This window comes from Lynx rufus, unplaced genomic scaffold (genome assembly GCF_022079265.1).
Source record: "Lynx rufus isolate CCGP_SWC_20201006 ecotype Redwood Valley unplaced genomic scaffold, mLynRuf1.p SCAF_10, whole genome shotgun sequence".
In the NCBI taxonomy this organism is placed as follows: domain Eukaryota; kingdom Metazoa; phylum Chordata; class Mammalia; order Carnivora; family Felidae; genus Lynx; species Lynx rufus.
Window position 1 is genome coordinate 60,708,218 of NW_025814824.1, and position 18,912 is coordinate 60,727,129.

General features: G+C 48.1%; 1 protein-coding gene across 6 annotated transcripts in view; it reads right to left on the reverse strand.

Annotated features, from left to right (window-relative positions):
• The window catches only part of TBC1D2 (TBC1 domain family member 2), a 56,517-nt gene that overhangs the window by 9,007 nt on the left and 28,598 nt on the right, over window positions 1-18,912 (reverse strand). For all 6 annotated transcript variants that reach the window (XR_006959881.1, XM_047066849.1, XM_047066821.1 and 3 more), the window contains 3 exons: window positions 13,247-13,639; window positions 5,768-5,878; window positions 384-571 (listed from right to left, as the gene is read on the reverse strand). Coding sequence is in view for 5 of the 6 variants with exons in the window: in XM_047066849.1 (XP_046922805.1) it covers window positions 384-571; window positions 5,768-5,878; window positions 13,247-13,639 (692 nt within the window). In the remaining variant the exon portion in view is untranslated. The remainder of the gene's footprint in view (window positions 1-383; window positions 572-5,767; window positions 5,879-13,246; window positions 13,640-18,912) is intronic.

Consider the following 18,912-nt stretch of genomic DNA (forward strand, 5'->3'; position numbering starts at 1 on the left):
AGGGCTTTGTTTGGGGAAGGCAGCTGGCTTGTCTCTCCTCCTCCCCTCTCTGACAAGTATCTCTGGGAGCCTGGAGAAGTGGAGAAAACAGAGCTTCAGAGGCAGACCCAGGTCAGCTGCACTAGTATGCTGCATGGCCTTGGGGAAGGGGCTGCCTCCTCTGAGCCTACGCCACCTCGTCTTACAGCTGAGGTGTAAGTGTAAGTGATACCACCTTAGCCGTAAGAGGGGGCTCGTCGCAACCACATGCTCAATACCTGAAGATACGAGAAAGTAAGGGATGCACAGTGCTCGTACACGGTCAGCAGGAACCAGCAGCAGAGCAGCTGGGGCTCCCCAGGTCAGGCAGACCAAGACCTTCCCTTGCTGCCTGCGGGGCTCACCTGATAGGGCTCAGCTCCACGCCTTCTGCCGAGGCCTCCCTGGCCTCCCACTGCAGTGCCTCCTGGATGAGCTGCCTCAGCAGCTCTGAGCAGTCATTGGCCTCGCTCCCCATGGTCTCCTGCAGCCTCCGCAGCCCCGCCAGGTACTTGCTCTCTACCTGGCAGTTCTTGGCTTGGAGGTAGGCACACTGTGGAGGGAGGGGTGGGGCTGTCAGGCCACCTGGTTGGGCTTGGGCCACCCTAGAGGCCTGAGCAGCTACAGGCAGCAAAGCTCTTCTCCCATCTCATCTTGCATCCCCTCCCCACCCCCCAGCCCATCGTATAAGGGAAAGGAGATGGGCCCCAAACCCAAGGGTTTATAGCAAGGCAGTGAAGGCGTCAGGCAAGAGAGCCAGGCCCAGGGCTCTCGTACAGGGCTGGGCTGGATTCAGAAGAAAGAGAGGAAAGGTGGACAGGGGCAGTGCAGGTTCTTGCACAGCCTGCAGTCCCATCCTGGTTCGGCCACTGCTGGCTGGGTGAGGTAAGGCAAGTTACTTAACCGCTCTGTGCCCTAGCTTGTTCATTTAACCAATGGAAATAATACGGATTCTGGTGAGGATTACATGAGCTGATGTGTGTAAAGTCCCTCTCAGGGCACCTAGCCTAGAGCAGTTCTCTGCAGGTGGTATTACTGACCAGCACCCAGGAGATGGCCATGAGGCTCCGGACACTGCCCTTGGGCCTCCTGCTGCCACAACACTGGCTCCTTCCATTCCTGCTACGCATCATTCTCTCCCATCGGTGGCCTTCCTGCACGCTCCCTGCCCCTCCCTGCCCGTCTTGAACTTGTGTATTTCTATTTACACAAACTGAGTGTTCTGAACAAGTCTCGTCACTTTCCTAGGCCCATTTTCCTTCTTTGTAAGCTGGACAGGAAAAATCGGCCTCATAGTATCGCTGTGACCTCTGGGCCAGCCTGGCTCCTGTTTCATCCTGGGGTGGCAGAGTGGGAGCTTCCTGGCCAAGGGTGCCCATCTGCTGCACCTCTGCTCAGATTACCGTCTCCAAACGTTGGCTAAGCACCAACTCCAGGCCATCGGGTGAGCCTGCCCTCCTCCCCAACCCAGGCGGCTCCCACTTCCATGTCCCTCTGCCTGCAAGACTGCTTCCCGAGTCCCCTCCCAGTAGTCTTCTCAGGCACTTCTGAGACCCCCGAATCTCCTGCTCTCCAGCCCACCTCTGTAAGCCCAATGAGCCCCTGGCTTTCTCAAAACATAAGTCTGATTGAGCATCACCCCCCCCACCCCCAACTGCCCCACTCAAAACCCTTCTACAACTGAGTTTCCTCAGAGAACGTCCCAACATTTCCCCCCTTCAGCCTCACGTCTCCTTTCTCACCTTTCCCCTTCCTCTCAATCCATAGGTCTTGACCATGCTGTCTCTTTTCTTGGAAGGCCTTTCTCCACTGTTTGCTTGGATAACACCAACTCACTTTTAGGACTCAGCTCAAGAAGGCACCTCCATCAGGAAGTCCTCCCTGACTTTCTTTCCTCCTTTGGGCCCCAAAGAATCCTGTGTGCCCAACTGCATCTTGATTGTGTTTGATCCTCACTAGTCTGCACACACCCTCTTTGAAAAGTCTTAGAAGGCCTTTTGTTAGTTCTTCTTTAAATGTTCATTAGAATCCATCAGTAAAGCCATCAGGTCCAGGGCTTTTCTTTGTTGAGAGATTTCTGATTGCTAACTCAGTCTCCTTACTAGTTATACAGGCCATTCATGTTTTCTATTTCTTCATGATTTAGTCTTGGTAGGCTTTATGTTTCCAGGGATTTGTCCATTTCATTTGGTGATTCAATTTGTTGGTATACAACTGTTCATAGTACTTTTTTAAAAATTTATTTTTATTTTTTTATTAAAAAATTTTTTAATGTTTATTTTTGAGAGAGAGAGCGAGAGAGCGAGCGAGCATGAGAGCATGAGTGGGGGAGGAGCTGAGAGGAAGACACAGAATCCGAAGCAGGCTCCAAGCTCTGAGCTGTCAGCACAGAGCCTAGCGCGGGGCTCAAACCCATGAGCTGTGAAATCATGACCTGAGCTGAAGTCACATGCTTAACCAACCGAGCCACCCAGGCGCCCCTGTTCATAGTACTCTTATAATCCTTTTTATTTCTGTAAAATCAGTAGTAATGTTCCCACTTCCATTTCTGATTTTGAGTTTTCTTTTTTCCTTAGTTCACTTAGCTCAAGGTTTGTCAATTTTGTTCATCTTTTCAAAAAAATCACTTTTGGTTTCATTGATTTTCTCTATTACTTTTCTGTTATCTATTTCATTTATTTCTGCTCTAATCTTTATTATTTTCTCCTATCAGCCAGCTTGGGTTTAGTTCTTCTAGTTCCTCAAGTTGTAAAGTTAGGCTGTTGATTTGAGATCTTTCTTGTTTTTTAAAGAAAGTGTTTATAGCTATAAATTCCCTCCTCAGCTCAGAGCCTGGAGTCTGCTTTGGATTCTGTCTCACTCTCTCTCTGCCCCTCCCTGCTCATGCTCTGTCTCTCTTGCTCTCAAAAATAAACATAAAAAAAAATTTCTTCTTCAGCATGGCTTTTGCTGTGCCCCCTAAGTTTTGACATGTCTTCTTTTCCATTTGCCTTTAAGTATTTTCGAGTTTTCCTTGTAATTTCTTCTTTGATTCATTGTTTCAAAGTATGTTGCTTAATTTCTACAAGTTTGTGAATTTTCCAGTTTGACTTCTGTTTTTGGTTTCTAGCTTCATCCCATTCCAGTTGGAGAAGATACCTGTCTCTTTAAATCTACTGAGCTATAATTTGTGGCCTAACATATGGTTTGTCCTGGAAAATGAGAATGCGTGTGCTGTTGTCGCTGGGTAGAGTGTTCTGTGTTATACCTGTTAGATCTAGTTGGTGTATTGTGTTGTTCAAGGCCACTAGTTCCTTACTTATCATCTGTCTGGTTCTTTTACCCATTACTGAGAGTGGGGTACTAAAGTTTACAACTATTACTGTAGAATTATCTATTTCTCCCTTCGGTTCTGTCATTTTTGGTTCCTATAGTTTGCTGGTCTGTTATCAGGTATATAAATGTTTATAATTGCTGTATCTTCTCACTGTCTTGAACCTTTTATTAACATATAATGTCTTTCTTGGTCTCTCGTAACTTTAAAAACTTTAAAGTCACTCCAGTCTGATATTAGCAAAGCCACCCTGCTCTCTGTTGGTTATTATTTCATGGAATATCTTTTCCCAACCTTTCATTTTCAATCTATTTGTGTCTCTGAATATAAAGCGAGTCTCCTGTACACAGTATATAGTTGGATCTTTTTTTTTATCCATTTTGTCAAACTCTTTTAATTGGAGAGTTTAACCCATTTACATTTAAAGTAATTATTGATAAGGGATGTCTGTCCTTTTGCTATTTATTTGCTGACTTATACCATTTTTGTCCCTTGTTTCCTGCATTACTGTGTTTTTTTGTGGTGAAATGTTTAAATTCCTGTTCTGTTTCCTTTTGTGTATATTCTATAGCTTCTTTCTTTGTGGTTACCATGGGGATTAATTTAAAATTCTAAAGTTATAACATTCTAATTTGAATTTATATCAGCTTAACTTCAATAACATGCAGAAACTCTGTTCCTTTATAGTTCCATCCCTACCCTTTTGGTTGTTGATGTCACAAAATTACATCTTTATACATCATGAGCCCCAAAACATAACGTAATGATTCTTTTAAATGCAAAATTAGGTAGAAAACAAAATGTGGAGTTATAAACCAAAGTTGTAATAATACTAGCTTTTAGATTAATCATTAAAAAAATGTATTAGTCTCTTAAATCATATAGAAAACAAAAGTGGAATTATAAACCATTTTTACCATAATACTAGGTTTTATAATTGCCCATGTATTTACCTCTACTGAGATTTGTATACCTTCAAACACCTCTGAGTTACTGCCCAGTGTACCTCCATTGCACCCCGCAGGACTGTGCAAGTACTTCTTGTGGGCAGATCTAGTGGGAATGAAGTTTCTCAACTTTCGTTTCTCTGAATTTCTCTTAATTTCTCCCTCATTTTTGGAAGAAGGTTTTGCCAGATACAAATTCTTTTGCTTTGCTTTTTGTTTGTCTTTGTTTTTAGCATTTTGGCCTCCAAGGTTTCTGATGAGAAATCTGCTCATAATCTTCTTGAGGATTCCTTGTATGTGATGAGTTACTTCTCTTTCTGCTTGCAAGCAGTCGCTTTGTATTTGGCATTCAAAAGATTGATAGTGATGTGTCTCAGTGTAGATCTCTTTGAATTTATTTTACTTGATGTTTGTTGAGCTTCTTGGACATTTTTATTCATGTCTTTTATCAAATTTGGGAAATTTTCAGCCTTTATTCACATATTCTCTCTGCCCCTCTCTCTCTCTCTTCTCCTTCTGGGACTCCCCTACTATAATGGGTATGTTGGTCTGCTTAATGGTGTCTCACACATCACTTAGGCTCTGTTCACTTTTCTTCCATCTTTTTTTCTTTCTGTTTCTCAGACTTAATAATTTTCACTATCCTATTTTCAAGTCCACTGATTCCTTCTGCCTGCTTGAATCTACCTCTGAATCCCTCTGGTGGATTTTTCTTTTGGGTATTGTTCTTTTCAATTCCAGAATTTCTTCTTGATTTCTTTGTAGGTTTTCTATCTCTTTATTGATATTTCTGTTTTCTTCATACATTGCTTTCTTGACTCTCTACATCTTCCCTTAGTTCTCTGAACATCTTTAAGACAACTGTTTCAAAATCTTTGTCTAGTATTCTCTAGCATCAGGTCTTTGTCAAGGGCAGTTTCTACTAATTTATGTTTTTCCTTTGAATGGGCCATACTTTTATATATCTTTGTACGCCTTGTGATTATTATGTTGAAAACTAGACATCTGAATCTAATAATGTGGTAGTAGTGGAATCAGATTCTCCCAATTTAAGAAAAAATTGTTTTTGTTCTTTGGCTGTTATAGGCTGTCTCTGGGCCAAGAGAGGTCATCTCTTTTCTGAGTCTTTCCCTGGGTGTGCATGGCCACTTTCTAATTTCCTCACCTATGCAGTTGTGTTTGAATGTCCAGTCTTCAAGCTCTAGCTCCCACAAGGGGAAAAGAGAAAAATGAAGTGGGGCAGCCCTTTGAATATTCTGGCAGTTACTCTAACCCGGAGGGGAGGTATGACAATGGCCGCCTGTCCCTTCCTCTGTACTTCTGTGATCAGACGCAGCAATCAGAGCACAGATGCCTGAGGCAGAAAGGCAGTTTGTAAATGGCACAGTCCAGAGGCAGGGCAGGCAGGTGATAAGGACAGAGCGATACAGGGCTGAGAAGGTAAGGGACTGAAGGGTGACTGGGCACGTAGACGGACTCTGCCTCTTACCTTCATCAGGAGGGCCCTCTCCTTCTCAGCCACCCTTCTCCAGATCTTTGTGACTTGGTGGATCTCGGAGTTTAGGAAGCGGTTCTGGGTCCGATATGCTTCTATGTCATCCTGGAGAAGAGAGCAAAGCATCTGATGAATTGCCATCTCCCTGATCCTCACCCTCCGCATGAGCTGTTGGTGCCAACACTTCCTTCCTTTAGAAATTTCTAATGACAACAGAAAAGAAAGTCTTCGAGAAGTAGTATTACAGACAGTCCCCTTCTCTAGTCTTGATCCCACATGATACAGTAGAGAGAGCATCAAGTCTGGAGTTCATGTCTTGGCTCTGACTTCCTGGATGCGAGGCTTCACTGAACAACTGTGAACCTCTGTTTTGTCATCTGTAAAAGGGGCAAATACTAACTATTCCACTAGGCAGCTGGGAGACTATGTGAGGTAACATGTCTCATAACATTAAGTACAGAGACCAGGGGCGCCTGGGTGGCTCAGTCAGTTAAGCGTCCGACTTCAGCTCAGGTCATGATCTCACGGTTAGTGGGTTCGAGCCCTGCATCAGGCTCTGTGCTGACAGCTCAGAGCCTGGAGCCTGCTTCAGATTCTGTGTCTCCCTCTCTCTGTTCCTCCCCCGCTCGCACTTTGTCTCTCTCTCTCTCAAAAATAAAGATTAAAAAAATTAAAAAAAGAAGTACAGAGACCAAAACAAACATCCAAGTAGTGTTTGTTTTAAAAATAAACATATGTTGTTATATATTTGCAATCATACTGAACAATTTTGGGTGGAAAATTTTTATTTAAGTCACTTTGTAACTTAACCCTTTGTTACCACTTTGTAACTTTGACCCTTCAACAACCCTGGGGTTTGGGCACCAACCCCCCTGCATAGTTAAAAATCTGTGTATAACTTTTGACTCCCTCCAAATTTAACTGCTAATAACGTGCTGTTGACCAAAGTCTTACTGATAACATAAAGAGCACCTATTTCATATGCCATGTGTATTATATACCGTATTCTTACGATAAAGTAAGCTAGAGAAAATATTTACATTACTATACTGTATTTATCAGAAAAAATCTGCATGTAAGTGGACCCATGCAGTTCAAACCCATGTTGTTCAAGGGTCCACTGTACTTTTCTATGTTGCTACATAAATTTCCCAACGATCATTCTTAATGTCTGATGACTATTCTGTTGGGTGAATTTATTATAACATAGTTATAATCCCTGTTATTTTTTATTTGAGCCCTGAGTGTTTTTGGTTTGTTTTTGATTACGAATAATGCTGTGATGCACATCTCTGAGCCTAGAGTTTTCCTTTTGCAAGCTGTCCAGTGACAGAGTATGATCGTGCTGCTGCGGCATTCGAGGAGAAGCTGGCCAAGCGCTGGGGAGGTTCAAGCAGGAGCCTGAGCCTCAGAAAGGAGCAGACACAGCACTGGCTCTCAACCTTCATTCTGCTGGGATGGACATTACAGAAGCAATGGACAGCACACGCTCACAGCTATACCTACCAATTCCAGGACATTCACTAGCTGAAACTCAACCCCTTTTGCTCCCACTCTAGCAATGTGCTGGGCTGTAGGTGAATGTGACAGACACTATTGCGGGCATGACTTTGGATAGGCCCTGATTTATCTGGAAATTAAGAGCATCACGCCTGTGATGCCCGTGGCACCTCATTAGCAGGGATGTGTCACTTGTGCACAGCTCACAGGCCATCCTGACCCTCCCTGGGTGGGCCTGCATTCTGGCCAAGATCCTTCCCAGCCCAGAAGCTCCAATTCATACCCAGGCTCTACTGCCTTCTCCCTAGATGGTTGACACAGCGGGAGGGCCACACACTCCCAGGGCTCCTTAGCTGGAAATCAAAGTCCCAGGCTGACTGCATCCCTTGGCCTGTCACCACTCAGCTGGGGCTCTCTGGCTCTCCGTGGGGTCTCTAACCCCAGACACGCCTGCTTTCGCACCCCCCCCCCACTGTGTCCAGGGTGCAAGGCTGTGTCTACTCAGGCTGAGTTTGCTTCTGCTCTCTCTGCCTGGCCTGGACCCAGGTAGTTCCAACTCCCCAGCCTGTACTTCCTCCTACACTCCAACTGTGTCTGTCCTACAGCAAACTCTGGGCTCCCTTTTCTCAGGGGGTGCCAGGTGCTGTTTTGCACAAGTGTCCACCTGCTTCCTCTCCATGACCCCCATTTCCTTATCCTTACGTGGAGGGGCAGTGAGCTTGGTGCGAATCTGCATGTTTGCAGTATGAGGACCAACCTCCTGTGAGCATCAGAATTCTCCAGGGCTGCTCTCGCTGCCTGCGATATTCTTCCGTTTTGGTGTCCGGAGATTTGGTAGACTTATGAACACAGAGGCTGTGTGGGTTCCCTGCACCATCATCACCCCCTGCCTCCACCCCGCACTGAGCACACCATCCCATTCAATCCCTCCAGTGGTCCTGAAAGTCTCAGAGGCTCTGAAAAGGACAAGCCCGTTGCCTGAGGTCACACAGCTGTACTAGACAGGGTGTGACTGAGCCCAGGGCTGTCGGGTTCAGATTCTAAAGCCAAATCCAAGCACTGCACTTACTGCCTAGATATTCCCTATGCTCTGTCCCCACTGCAATCCACCTGGACGCCAAAACTCTAGTCCGTCCTTCAAGGGTTGGGATCAGTAGTCTGGCTGAGCGTGCATAGGCTTGTCTGACCTCTCCGGCTCAAGTTTAATCACAACACATCAAAGATGCAGGCGTTGCCGAGTGCCGGCGTTGCCTGGTGGTCAGGGGGTGGACTCTGGGGCCGTGCTGCCTGGATATAAACCCTGCCTCCACCGCTGAGCCCCAGCACAAGTGCCTCATCCCCTCATCTGGAAGTCGGAGTAACAGTGCTGCCTCAGGCACTGCTGGGAGTCAGTGCTGCAAAGGCTGAGGATGGTGGGCCAAGTGGTGAATACAAAGCAGGCGTCACCTCCTTATCCAGGCTCTCACCCACTGCCTTCCTCCTGCGTTCTGCTGAGACACTTCCCACCGCTGCTCTTGTGCCTTCTTCCCAAATGCCTGGGAGAATACAACAAGCTTCCGAGAGAATACAACAAGCTTCCAGGCACGGGAGGAATAGAGCTACCAGTCATTGCCCGAGTCCCTACTATGGCCAGACCCGTTTCCCTCACACACGTCGCTGCGTGTAATTTATCCGCACAATGCTGTGGGATGGGTACTAAAGTACTATTGTTCCCATTTTACAGACGAGGAAACAGTACAGAGAGGGTAAGTCCTCCTCGTCATGGGCTAGAACACAAGAGAGGCGGGATCCAAATCCAGGTGTGTTCACCAGGTGTGTTCACCAGGAATCGAAAACTACTGCTGGGTGAAAGTGCACCACCGCCTTTCTGCCTCCTGGCACCGTCCCTCTTTCCTCAGTCCAGGCCAAGAAGATGCTCACTGGCCTCTCCAAGGCTTTGGACATGTTGCGTGGGGCAGCCTGCCTCCAGCCCAGTCAGGGAGGGTGGGAGTGCGCACCCTTGGAGCGGCAGTGGGGTGGCCTCTGGGCAGCACCTTCCCATTCGGCTTGTCGCCCTACCTTGAGTGTTCTTCTTGGCTCAGAACTGTAGGGAGGAAAAAGAGAGAGCTCAGAGAAGAGAATGCCACGCGACAGTCGCCAATAAGCAAAGGAGGAAAACACAACTGGAGAAAGGGGACAGGAAGAAGAGAGTCTGCCTGTTTGCCTTCATAGGGATCAGGAGCCTGGGAATTTTCTCCGGGAAATGCTGCATGGACTAGCCCTTGTGCTAGTGGGGAAGACAGTGGGTCGGGTGTGGGGAGACCTGGGGTCTAGCCCAAACCTGCTGCTTGGGCTGTGTGACCCTGGGCCGGTCCTTTCCCCTGTCCGGGGGTCAGCTGTCCCTGCCAGAAAATGAGGGGGCAGACTAGATCTCTGCGTCTCCCAGCTCTGCTACTCAAGAGGTCGATGATTCTGTTCTCAAATTGACACCTTCAACAAGGGGGCACTTTGTTAAAGTTGCATGTCACACGGCAAGCAAGTGAACATGCTCTGTCCCCAGACTGAAAGACAGTGGATTTTTGATGAGTGGTCTATTTTTTTCTAGATCAGACACGTTAAAGGCTAACAAATGAGGAATTCTAGAACTTGCAATTCTTTCTAGCACAAATGCTGGGCCTCTGAGGATCAGCTACAAGGTACAGTTGGTTGATTGCGAATCTCCCCATATCTGGGGTCACTGATAAATTCCTGAACATGCAAATCCAGGGGCATTCTCAGTCTCTTAGGTGAGTCCACGCTTCCAGTCAATTCTCGGGGGCAGTCTAGAGACACCCAACGGATCTATTTCTCTGACCCTGGAGCTGCTTTATAGGGTCTTCAACTGTAGATCCCTGCAAGATGGGCACAGAGAAGACTCTTAGCAGGGTGGAGGAGGGTAGGGAAGCAATCTTTTTTTTTAATATGAATTTATTGTCAAATTGGTTTCCATACAACACCCAGTGCTCATCCCAACAGGTGCCCTCCTCAATGCCCATCACCCATCCTCCCCTCTCTCTCACCCCCCATCAACCCTCAGTTTGTTCTCAGTTTTGTTTTTTTTTTTTTTTTAATTTTTTTTTCAACGTTTATTTATTTTTGGGACAGAGAGAGACAGAGCATGAACGGGGAAGGGGCAGAGAGAGAGGGAGACACAGAATCGGAAACAGGCTCCAGGCTCTGAGCCATCAGCCCAGAGCCTGACGCGGGGCTCGAACCCACGGACCGCGAGATCGTGACCTGGCTGAAGTCGGACGCTTAACCGACTGCGCCACCCAGGCGCCCCTGTTCTCAGTTTTTAAGAGTCTCTTATGGTTTGGCTCCCTCCCTCTCTAACTTTTTTTTTTCTTCCCCCTCCCCCATCCATGGTGTTCTGTTAAGTTTCTCAGGATCCACATAAGAGTGAAAACATACGGTATCTGTCTTTCTCTGCCTGACTTATTTCACTTAGCATAACACTCTCCAGTTCCATCCACGTTTGCTACAAAGGGCCATATTTCACTCTTTCTCATTGCCAAGTAGTATTCTATTGTGTATATAAACCACAATTTCTTTATCCATTCATCAGTTGATGGACATTTAGGCTCTTTCCATAATTTGGCTATTGTTGAAAGTGTTGCTATAAACATTAGGGTACAAGTGCCCCTAGGCATCAGTACTCCTGTATCCCTTGGGTAAATTCCTAGCAGTGCTCTTGCTGGGTCATAGGGTAGATCTATTTTAAATTTTTTGAGGAACCTCCACACTGTCTTCCAGAGAGGCTGCACCAGTTTGCATTCCCACCAACAGTGCAAGAGGGTTCCCATTTCTCCACATCCTCTCCAGCATCTATAGTCTCCTGATTTGTTCATTTTAGCCACTCTGACTGGCGTGAGGTGATATCTGAGTGTGGTTTTGATTTGTATTTCCCTGATGAGGAGTGACGTTAAGCATCTTTTCATGTGCCTGTTGGCCATCTGGATGTCTTCTTTAGAGAAGTGTCTATTCATGTTTTCTGCCCATTTCTTCACTGGATTATTTGTTTTCTGGGTGTGGAGTTTGGTGATTTCTTTACAGATTTTGGATACTAGCCCTTTGTCTGAGATATCATTTGCAAATATCTTTTCCCATTCCGTCAGTTGCCTTTACAATCCCAGACTTCAGCCTCTACTACAAAGCTGTAATCAAGACAGCATGGTATTGGCACAAAAACAGACACATAGGCCAATGGAATAGAATAGAGACTCCAGAATTGGACCCACAAAAGTATGGCCAACTAATCTTTGACAAAGCAGGAAAGAATATCCAATGGAAAAAAGACAATCTCTTTAACAAATAGTGCTGGGAGAACTGGACAGCAACATGCAGGAGGATGAAACTAGACCACTTTCTCACACCATTCACAAAAATAAACTCAAAATGGATAAAGGACCTGAATGTGAGACAGGAAACCATCAAAACCCTAGAGGAGAAAGCAGGAAAAAACCCCTCTGACCTCAGCTGCAGCAATTTCTTACTTGACACATCTCCAAAGGCAAGGGAATTAAAAGCAAAAATGAACTATTGGGACCTCATCAAAATAAAAAGCTTCTACACTGCAAAGGAAACAATCAACAAAACTAAGAGGGGAAGCAATCTGATGGAAGCAATTTCCCAGCCCTGAGAGCATTCTAACAACTTCAGCCATCTGCATTTGAAAAGATTTTGTTTTCATTCTGAACTTAAAAGAATCTCTGGTCTTAAAGGAAAAAGATTCAGAGACTGGTTATGTGGTTTGTTCATGCTGAAGGAAACTGGAAGGGAATCTGAGTTTCATGTTATCTTCCTTTACCCTGCCATCAACCATGTGAGTAAGAACAGTTAGGCCATTTTTTAGGGAGGTGAGGGGACCTACCCAAGGTCAAGGTCACATAGCTAGTAAGAGGCAGAGCCTGGATCCAAACACAGGTTTGCCTGACTTCAGAGCTGGGGCAGGGACCACTGTACCACTGCCCACTGGTCTTGCAAAAGCTTCTGGATTTTTCTTTTTTCCTTCTGTTTCCCCTCTTCCAGTAGCAGTGCTTCGGTCCCATGGCACAGGAGCCCCCACAGTTATACACGTGTGGCTGTGTGTGGCGGGTTTGGGGCAGGACTGGCCCCGGTTATACAGCTGCCTTTAAGGACAGTGGGGGCTATGAGCGCCGATCCCCAGCCTCAGGCCCCTGGGAGGTCTGGCAGCTCCTGTCACCATGTCCTGGAGAGGACACCGCAGTCCACGGCAGGCATCACACCTAAAATCAAGTTCCTGCTCCCTGCGCCGCAGTGGGTCTCTGTGGGAGCCACAAGCCTGGGTAAGGAAGGCAGGGAGGGTGGCAGTAGCTGAAAGGCCCAAAGAGACCAGAAGGCAGCAGAACAGACATTAGTCAGAGAGTTCCACGTTCACACCTCCTCAGCACGAAGCCCCTTGTCAGCCTCAGCCTTCGTGCACACGGTGGGGGGCAGAGTGACAGCCTCACGGGGCTGATAGAGCATCAGGTGAGGTGATGCAAGCAGGGCACTTGGGATAGTGGCCGCCACACAACAGACAGTCTCACAGAGGAGCAGCGAGTACTGCCATCGTTATGAGCAAGTCACAGCCAGCCACACATTACACACACCTACTGTGTGCCGGGGGAGGCCGCCAGGCACCTTGGGGGCTTCTGAGGGCGTCACCGTGGCACTTAGCTGCCCTGGCACTCAGGAGTTCTGACCTCATCTTGTGCTCTTCCATCGCTAATGATAATCTCGAGATCCCTTCCCTTTCCAGCCTGGGATATCAGGAAGAGGTCAAATTGCACAGGGCCTTCTGGTTAAGAAAGAAACAGCAATATTTCCACCAAGATCTATTTCAAACACGAATATTCCAGTATTGAGGGCTATCCCTGCTCTATCTAGGAAACCCTCAGGGTTGCGAACAGTGCCCTCCCAGAGGGCCCAGGGCCTGGGGGGAGGGGCCCCTACCTTCAGGTGCTCCATCTTCTCCTGCTGGCTCAGGACGTCTCTGTCAGCAGTCCCTGAGGGCACAGAGGGCTGGGGAGGCGGGCGCATGAAGGTCTGGGTGACCTGCTCAGAGAGCTTGCAGATGACCTGCTGTTTGGCCTGGTTCTTGTCCATGAGCAGCTGCACGTGCTGCTGCAGCTCCCGCACCTGTTGTTCCTGCAGGCTTGCTGTCTGTGCCAGGCTCTCCCGCTCCCGCTCCAGGGCCTCCAGCCGCCTGCCCAGCTCTGCGATCTGCCGCACTTGGTGCCGCACCAGCTCCAGCCGGTCCTTGTCCTCGGCCGCCAGGTACGCGCTGGACGCCCTCTTCTCCTGCTGGGCAGCCTCTAGCGCCTTGTGCAGGATCCTCACCAGCTCCTGGGCGGGGGAAGGGAAGCACTCTGTGAACTCGGGGAAGGCCCGTGAGGTGCCAGAGACTCGGCACTGGCTACCCCCGGTTCTCCTAACAGCCCTGGGCGGTGGCTAGCATCATCCTCTCGGCCACCTCATTTTCTCTTTTTCTGTCCAAGAAAGTTTTACCCAGACACACGGTTCCCCAGCTAAAGGCTATGTTCATAGCCAGGCTTATGGCTAAGTGTAGCCTAGCATCTGTTCCGCTTAAGCGCGATTTGAGAAATTAGGTGGGTGGCTTGTGGGTCCTGCCTTTGAAACCACTACCCATGTGCTCCCCTGGTCTGGGTGCCCTTTCTTCTGGCTGGGAAATGGCAAGAACTAGAGCAGCCACCTTGGGCTCATAAGCGGATGGTGTATGTTGAGGACGGCAGTTGCCCTACCAGCTCAGAACTGCTCACTTCCCTCTCTGGATTCTTCTGTGAGAAGACAGGAGAGAAATAAACTTCCAAACTGTTTTAGGCCATAGTGGTCTGAGGCTTCTCTGTTACAGCAGCCGAGCCTGTGCCCTAATTAATACATGTCCATTTCAGAAGTGAGAAAACTGATGTCCTGCAGAGTAGGGTGCAGTTTCATCCCAAATCCTAAGTCTGCACTTGGTCAGTAATGAAGGCAGGGGCGGCAGCAAAGTGACAGGCCAGCACTTCTCTCTCTCGCTCCCAGGCAGACCTCACTAATTAATCTCCCTATTCCTTCCTGCTAAGCCTCACTGAGGCCGCAGAATCCTGAATACAGCAAATAGTAGTCACTACCAATGGAGCTGGGAAAGCACTGGGGAGGAAACACATGGGCAATCCTCACACTAAACCACACAGAGAGCCTCATTCAGTCCACTGTGCCTGGCCTCTTAGGCCACCAAGCAATGCCTGGAGGGCTGGTGCAAGAAAGCCTGAGAGAGCTCAGAAGCAAAGACCTCTATTTATCCCGTGAAGGGGCACTGGACTCAGAATGAAACTCAAGGTCTGCTTGGCTCCCCACATCTTCAAGCCCCCAATCTCCCCAGGACCTGTGCTGCCCCAAAGCAAGGATATGGATTCATTTAAGACCAGGATCAGAATATCAGAAGCCAGGAGGCCCAGTGGCCAGTCCCATGTGAACCTCAGAGCCTGGTAGGCAGGGGAGGGGTTTGGGGCCGTTGCTATGCTCCATGCCAGTCTCGTCTGGAAAAACATGGTTTCCAGAGACCAGTTACCTGTATCCATGCCAAAGTATTTAACTAGATGAATCACCTGGATAGGATTACTGCTGAGAACAATTCCATTTTGGAAGAGAACTGCACCAAACCATGGCTTCATATGAGAAATTAATGGCGAGATCAAATTAGCACGCATCTTCTGAAACCTCGGAACCGTGGACTGTCTCTCTTCTGGTTCTCTCCCTTCCCTCCCTCCATCCAAACTTTACGAAGCCCTACTCAGTGCCAGGCCCTGGGGTGGGTGCTGGGGCTTAGAGGGGGATTGGTCAAGAACCACCAAGGCTGGTGGGAGTGAAGGTGAAACACTGTAATGCAGTGATTTACTACACAAGGGAAGCAAGGGTGTTTGTGGGGACACAGAGCAGACAGCAAGGACTTTTGCCTGGGGTGGAGGTGGGGGAAAGGCAGAACAGTTTGAAGTCATTCGTAAAAAATAAGAAGGGCCAGAGACGGCCAAGCAGCAAGTAGGAGATGAGGGTCGGAAGGGCTTTCCACACTTGCTGAGTCAACAGCTCAAGCAAAGGCCCACAGGAAGGAAAGAGCCCGTGTGGGGCTGTGGGCATCGTTGGGCGTGGCTGGAAGGTGGGTGGGGAGGTGGTTGCAAACCAAATCGGAATGTTTGGAATGAATTAGCTTCTCAGGCTCTGTGGAGAGAGCTCACCATTCCTGTGGTTCCAGGATAACTGAGAAGCTGAAACCATTTTCTGGTTCGGCTGAGATGTGGAGATTACCCTGGGAACTGCCGGGTGAAATAACCAGCAGACCACTGTTCAGACTTGTCTGAGGCTCAGAATCAGGCAGGTATCCTTCTGCCAACTTTGGGAGAGTCAACTCTGAAGCCCATTTCATTATATCCAGGTGCCTCCCCATTCCTACTTCCAGCCCAGGAGGCCCTCCGCCCACCCCAGAATCCCCACAACAGAATGAGACAGGGAGAAAGGAACCAGGGAAGGGACAGAGTGGGAGCAGGAAGCACAAGATGAGGAGTGTGAATGGACCTCGGATTCAGAAAACTTGGAGGCTGGCAGGCCTGGGGGAGACCACCTGGTCAGGTCGCCTTGCTGTCATGTGAGGGCACTAAAGACCAAGAAAGGAGAAGGAAGAGGACTAAAGGGACTTGGTGGATCCCCACAGGTGGGAAAACACACCATAAGCGAGGACCCCCAACTCCTAATCTAGGGTCTTCCACTTCTCCATGATGGGTAGTTAATAGATTTTGCACTGAAACACTTCTTCCAATTTCCTTAAAAATAGAAATAGCCCATGTTCGTAGCAGCATTATTCCCCCAGCACCCAAGAGATTGGGAATAACCCATATGCCCACTGACGGTGAGCGGGTAAACAAAATGTTGCATATACGTATGATGGAATAAACTCTGCCTGAAAAAGGGAGGAAATCCTGTTATAGGCTACCTCATGGACGAACCTGGGGCCATTATGTCACAAAAATGTACATACATACTACATAGAAATATTAAAAACAAAAACGGAAGCTTGTGATACATCTTCTTCTGAAGCTTCTCTGGGCCTTATGATATGCTACGGCACCTCTCCAAGCTGTCAGTATGGAGCAACACCATCACTTGCAACAGTGCAAGGGTACTCCTTGTATGGACACACAATTCCCTTATCCCACCCGCAAGGAGGGACATCCAGGTTGTTTCCAATTCCCACAATTATAAGCAGTGCTTTAGAACCAATTCTTGGAAATAGAAGAGCTGATCAAATGGCACTTTTAATATACATACGTAGTTTACTTTTTCAGAGAGAGATAGAGAGCGTGGAGGGGAGGGGCAGAGAGAGAGGGAGAGAAAGAATCCCAGGCAGGCTCTGCACTGTCAGTGCAGAGCCCAATGTAGGGCTCAAACTCACCAACCGTGAGATTATGACCTGAGCTGAAATCAAGAGTCGGATGCTTAACCGACTGAGCCACCCAGGCGCTCTGCTACTTAAAAAAAAAAAAAAAAAAATTCATGTTTATTTATTTGAGAGAGAGAGCAGGGAGGGGAAGAGAGAGTGAGACACAGAATCCGAAGCAGGCGCCAGGCTCTGAGCTGTCAGTGCAGAGCCCGACGCAGGGCTCGAACTCACAGACTGTGAGATCATGACCTGAGCCGAAGTCGGACGCTCAATTGACTGAGCCACCCAGGCGTCCTATTTTTTTTTTTAATGTTTATTTACTTTTGAGAGAGAGAGAGAGAGAGAGAGAGAGCATGAGCAGGGAAGGGGCAGAGAGAGACAGAGACACAGAATATGAAGCAGGCTTCAGGCTCCAAGCCGTCGGCACAGAACCCGATGCGGAGCTCAAACTCACGAACCATGAGATCCTGACCTAAGCCAGAGTCAGAGGCTCAACTGACTGAGCCACCCAGGTGCCCCGCCCTGCTTTTAATATTTCTTAATCAAATCAATGTTTGGTCCATTTCAGACTTTGATAACTGGCTGCAAGTTGTCATTCTATTAAAAAAAATTTTTTTTAATTGCAGGAGAGTTGATTGTTTAAAATATTTAAGATCCAACAAATCATCTTTTAAAAAAGTAATCCTTTACCTTATTAAATAATGAGCTGATACTTTCATCACTCGCTAAAATCAAGGTGGATGGGCCCAACATTGCTGGGGAAAGACCACTGGACTGAGAGTCTGGCACTCCAGCCACTGACCCTTAAGAGGCTGGGCGCTAGCAGGGTGCAGATGAAGGAGCACTGGAGTCACAGAGGCCTTGGCTCTATTCCAGGTCCATGGAGGGGTACCTAATGAGGGTGTTTCAGAAAAATGAACTTTGGCTTTGTCATATGTAAAGTGGAGATCATGATCCCTACACCTCAGAGGGCCTCTTAAAGGATGAGAGAAAAAGGGTGGCAAGTGTCCCTCCCCAAGCGGAAGCTACAGCCAGGGTCCCTCTCGACCCTCCCTCTACGCTGAAATCTTTGAACTCTGTACTCTGTATAAGGGGAGTGTACATTGAGGTTTCTGGCTGGGGTTCTAGGGAAGTACATGGTTGCACTTTGCCCCCAACAAGTTTTCTAAACAAATTACCCTGAGGGAGCTAAGTTGACCCCCGATAGGGCCTGGGAGGGGTTCATCATTCCCAGCAGTCGACAGATGGCCAACATCACTACAAACAATGGGCTTCCCTCTGCCAGAGCAGACAGCCTTCAGGCTGGGTGCAGTTTTGTGAACTCTGAGAGCCACCTGGCCAACCAGCCATCTGGTGCTATCTCCCAGAGTCCAAATCTCTTGTGGGGCCAGCTACAAGGGCCTGGGACTGATAATAGCTCAACAGGTACTGGAGTGGCCCTATAGTTTAATATGACACCAGATACAAGGACTGTGTTCATATTTTCTGAAGAGCAGTTACGGTGCTCTCATGCTGGGCTATACCTGGAGAACATGGAGGAGGTGGTTGGGCTGGGATGAGTCCTGGATCGGGGGAAGGAGGCCAGGGTCTCAGTCTTGGCTCCTTAGGCTGTGTGACCTCAGGCCGGTCACCTACCTTCTCTGAGATCCTTAAGCATGGCATGGTAAAAAGGGAAAAATCTCTAGAAGCAGACAGACCAGAGTGTGAAACCTATCTTGGCCGCTGGGAGACCCTGGGCATTCAGAACCTCTCAGAACCTCAGTTTCCTCTTCAGGAAAAGGGGGCTAATAACTGTAGTATTAGAGATAATGCATGGAAAGCCCCAGCACAGAGCTGTGGCCACACTTAACACCAGTCATTCGTGCTCTTATCTGCTCTTCGTTACCCAAGGGCAGGGAGCCAGTGTACCTCTGTGTCCTCCACGGCGTCCAACAGACTTTGAGAATCTGAGATACAAATTCTTAAAGAATCACAATTGCTATTGGCAATGGCCACCTGGGGGGCTGAGCCAGGACAAGACCCACTTCCCCCTTCCAGTTCCCACATCCTCCTGCACCCTCAGGCAGAAAGAGAGTACCTCCCAAGAAGAGACACAGGAAAGCATCTTGCAGATGTGAGCCCAGGACATCCTAGGGGCTGCTTCCCCAGCTGAAGAACTGGGCTCAGAGAGTCTCAGATGGACAGT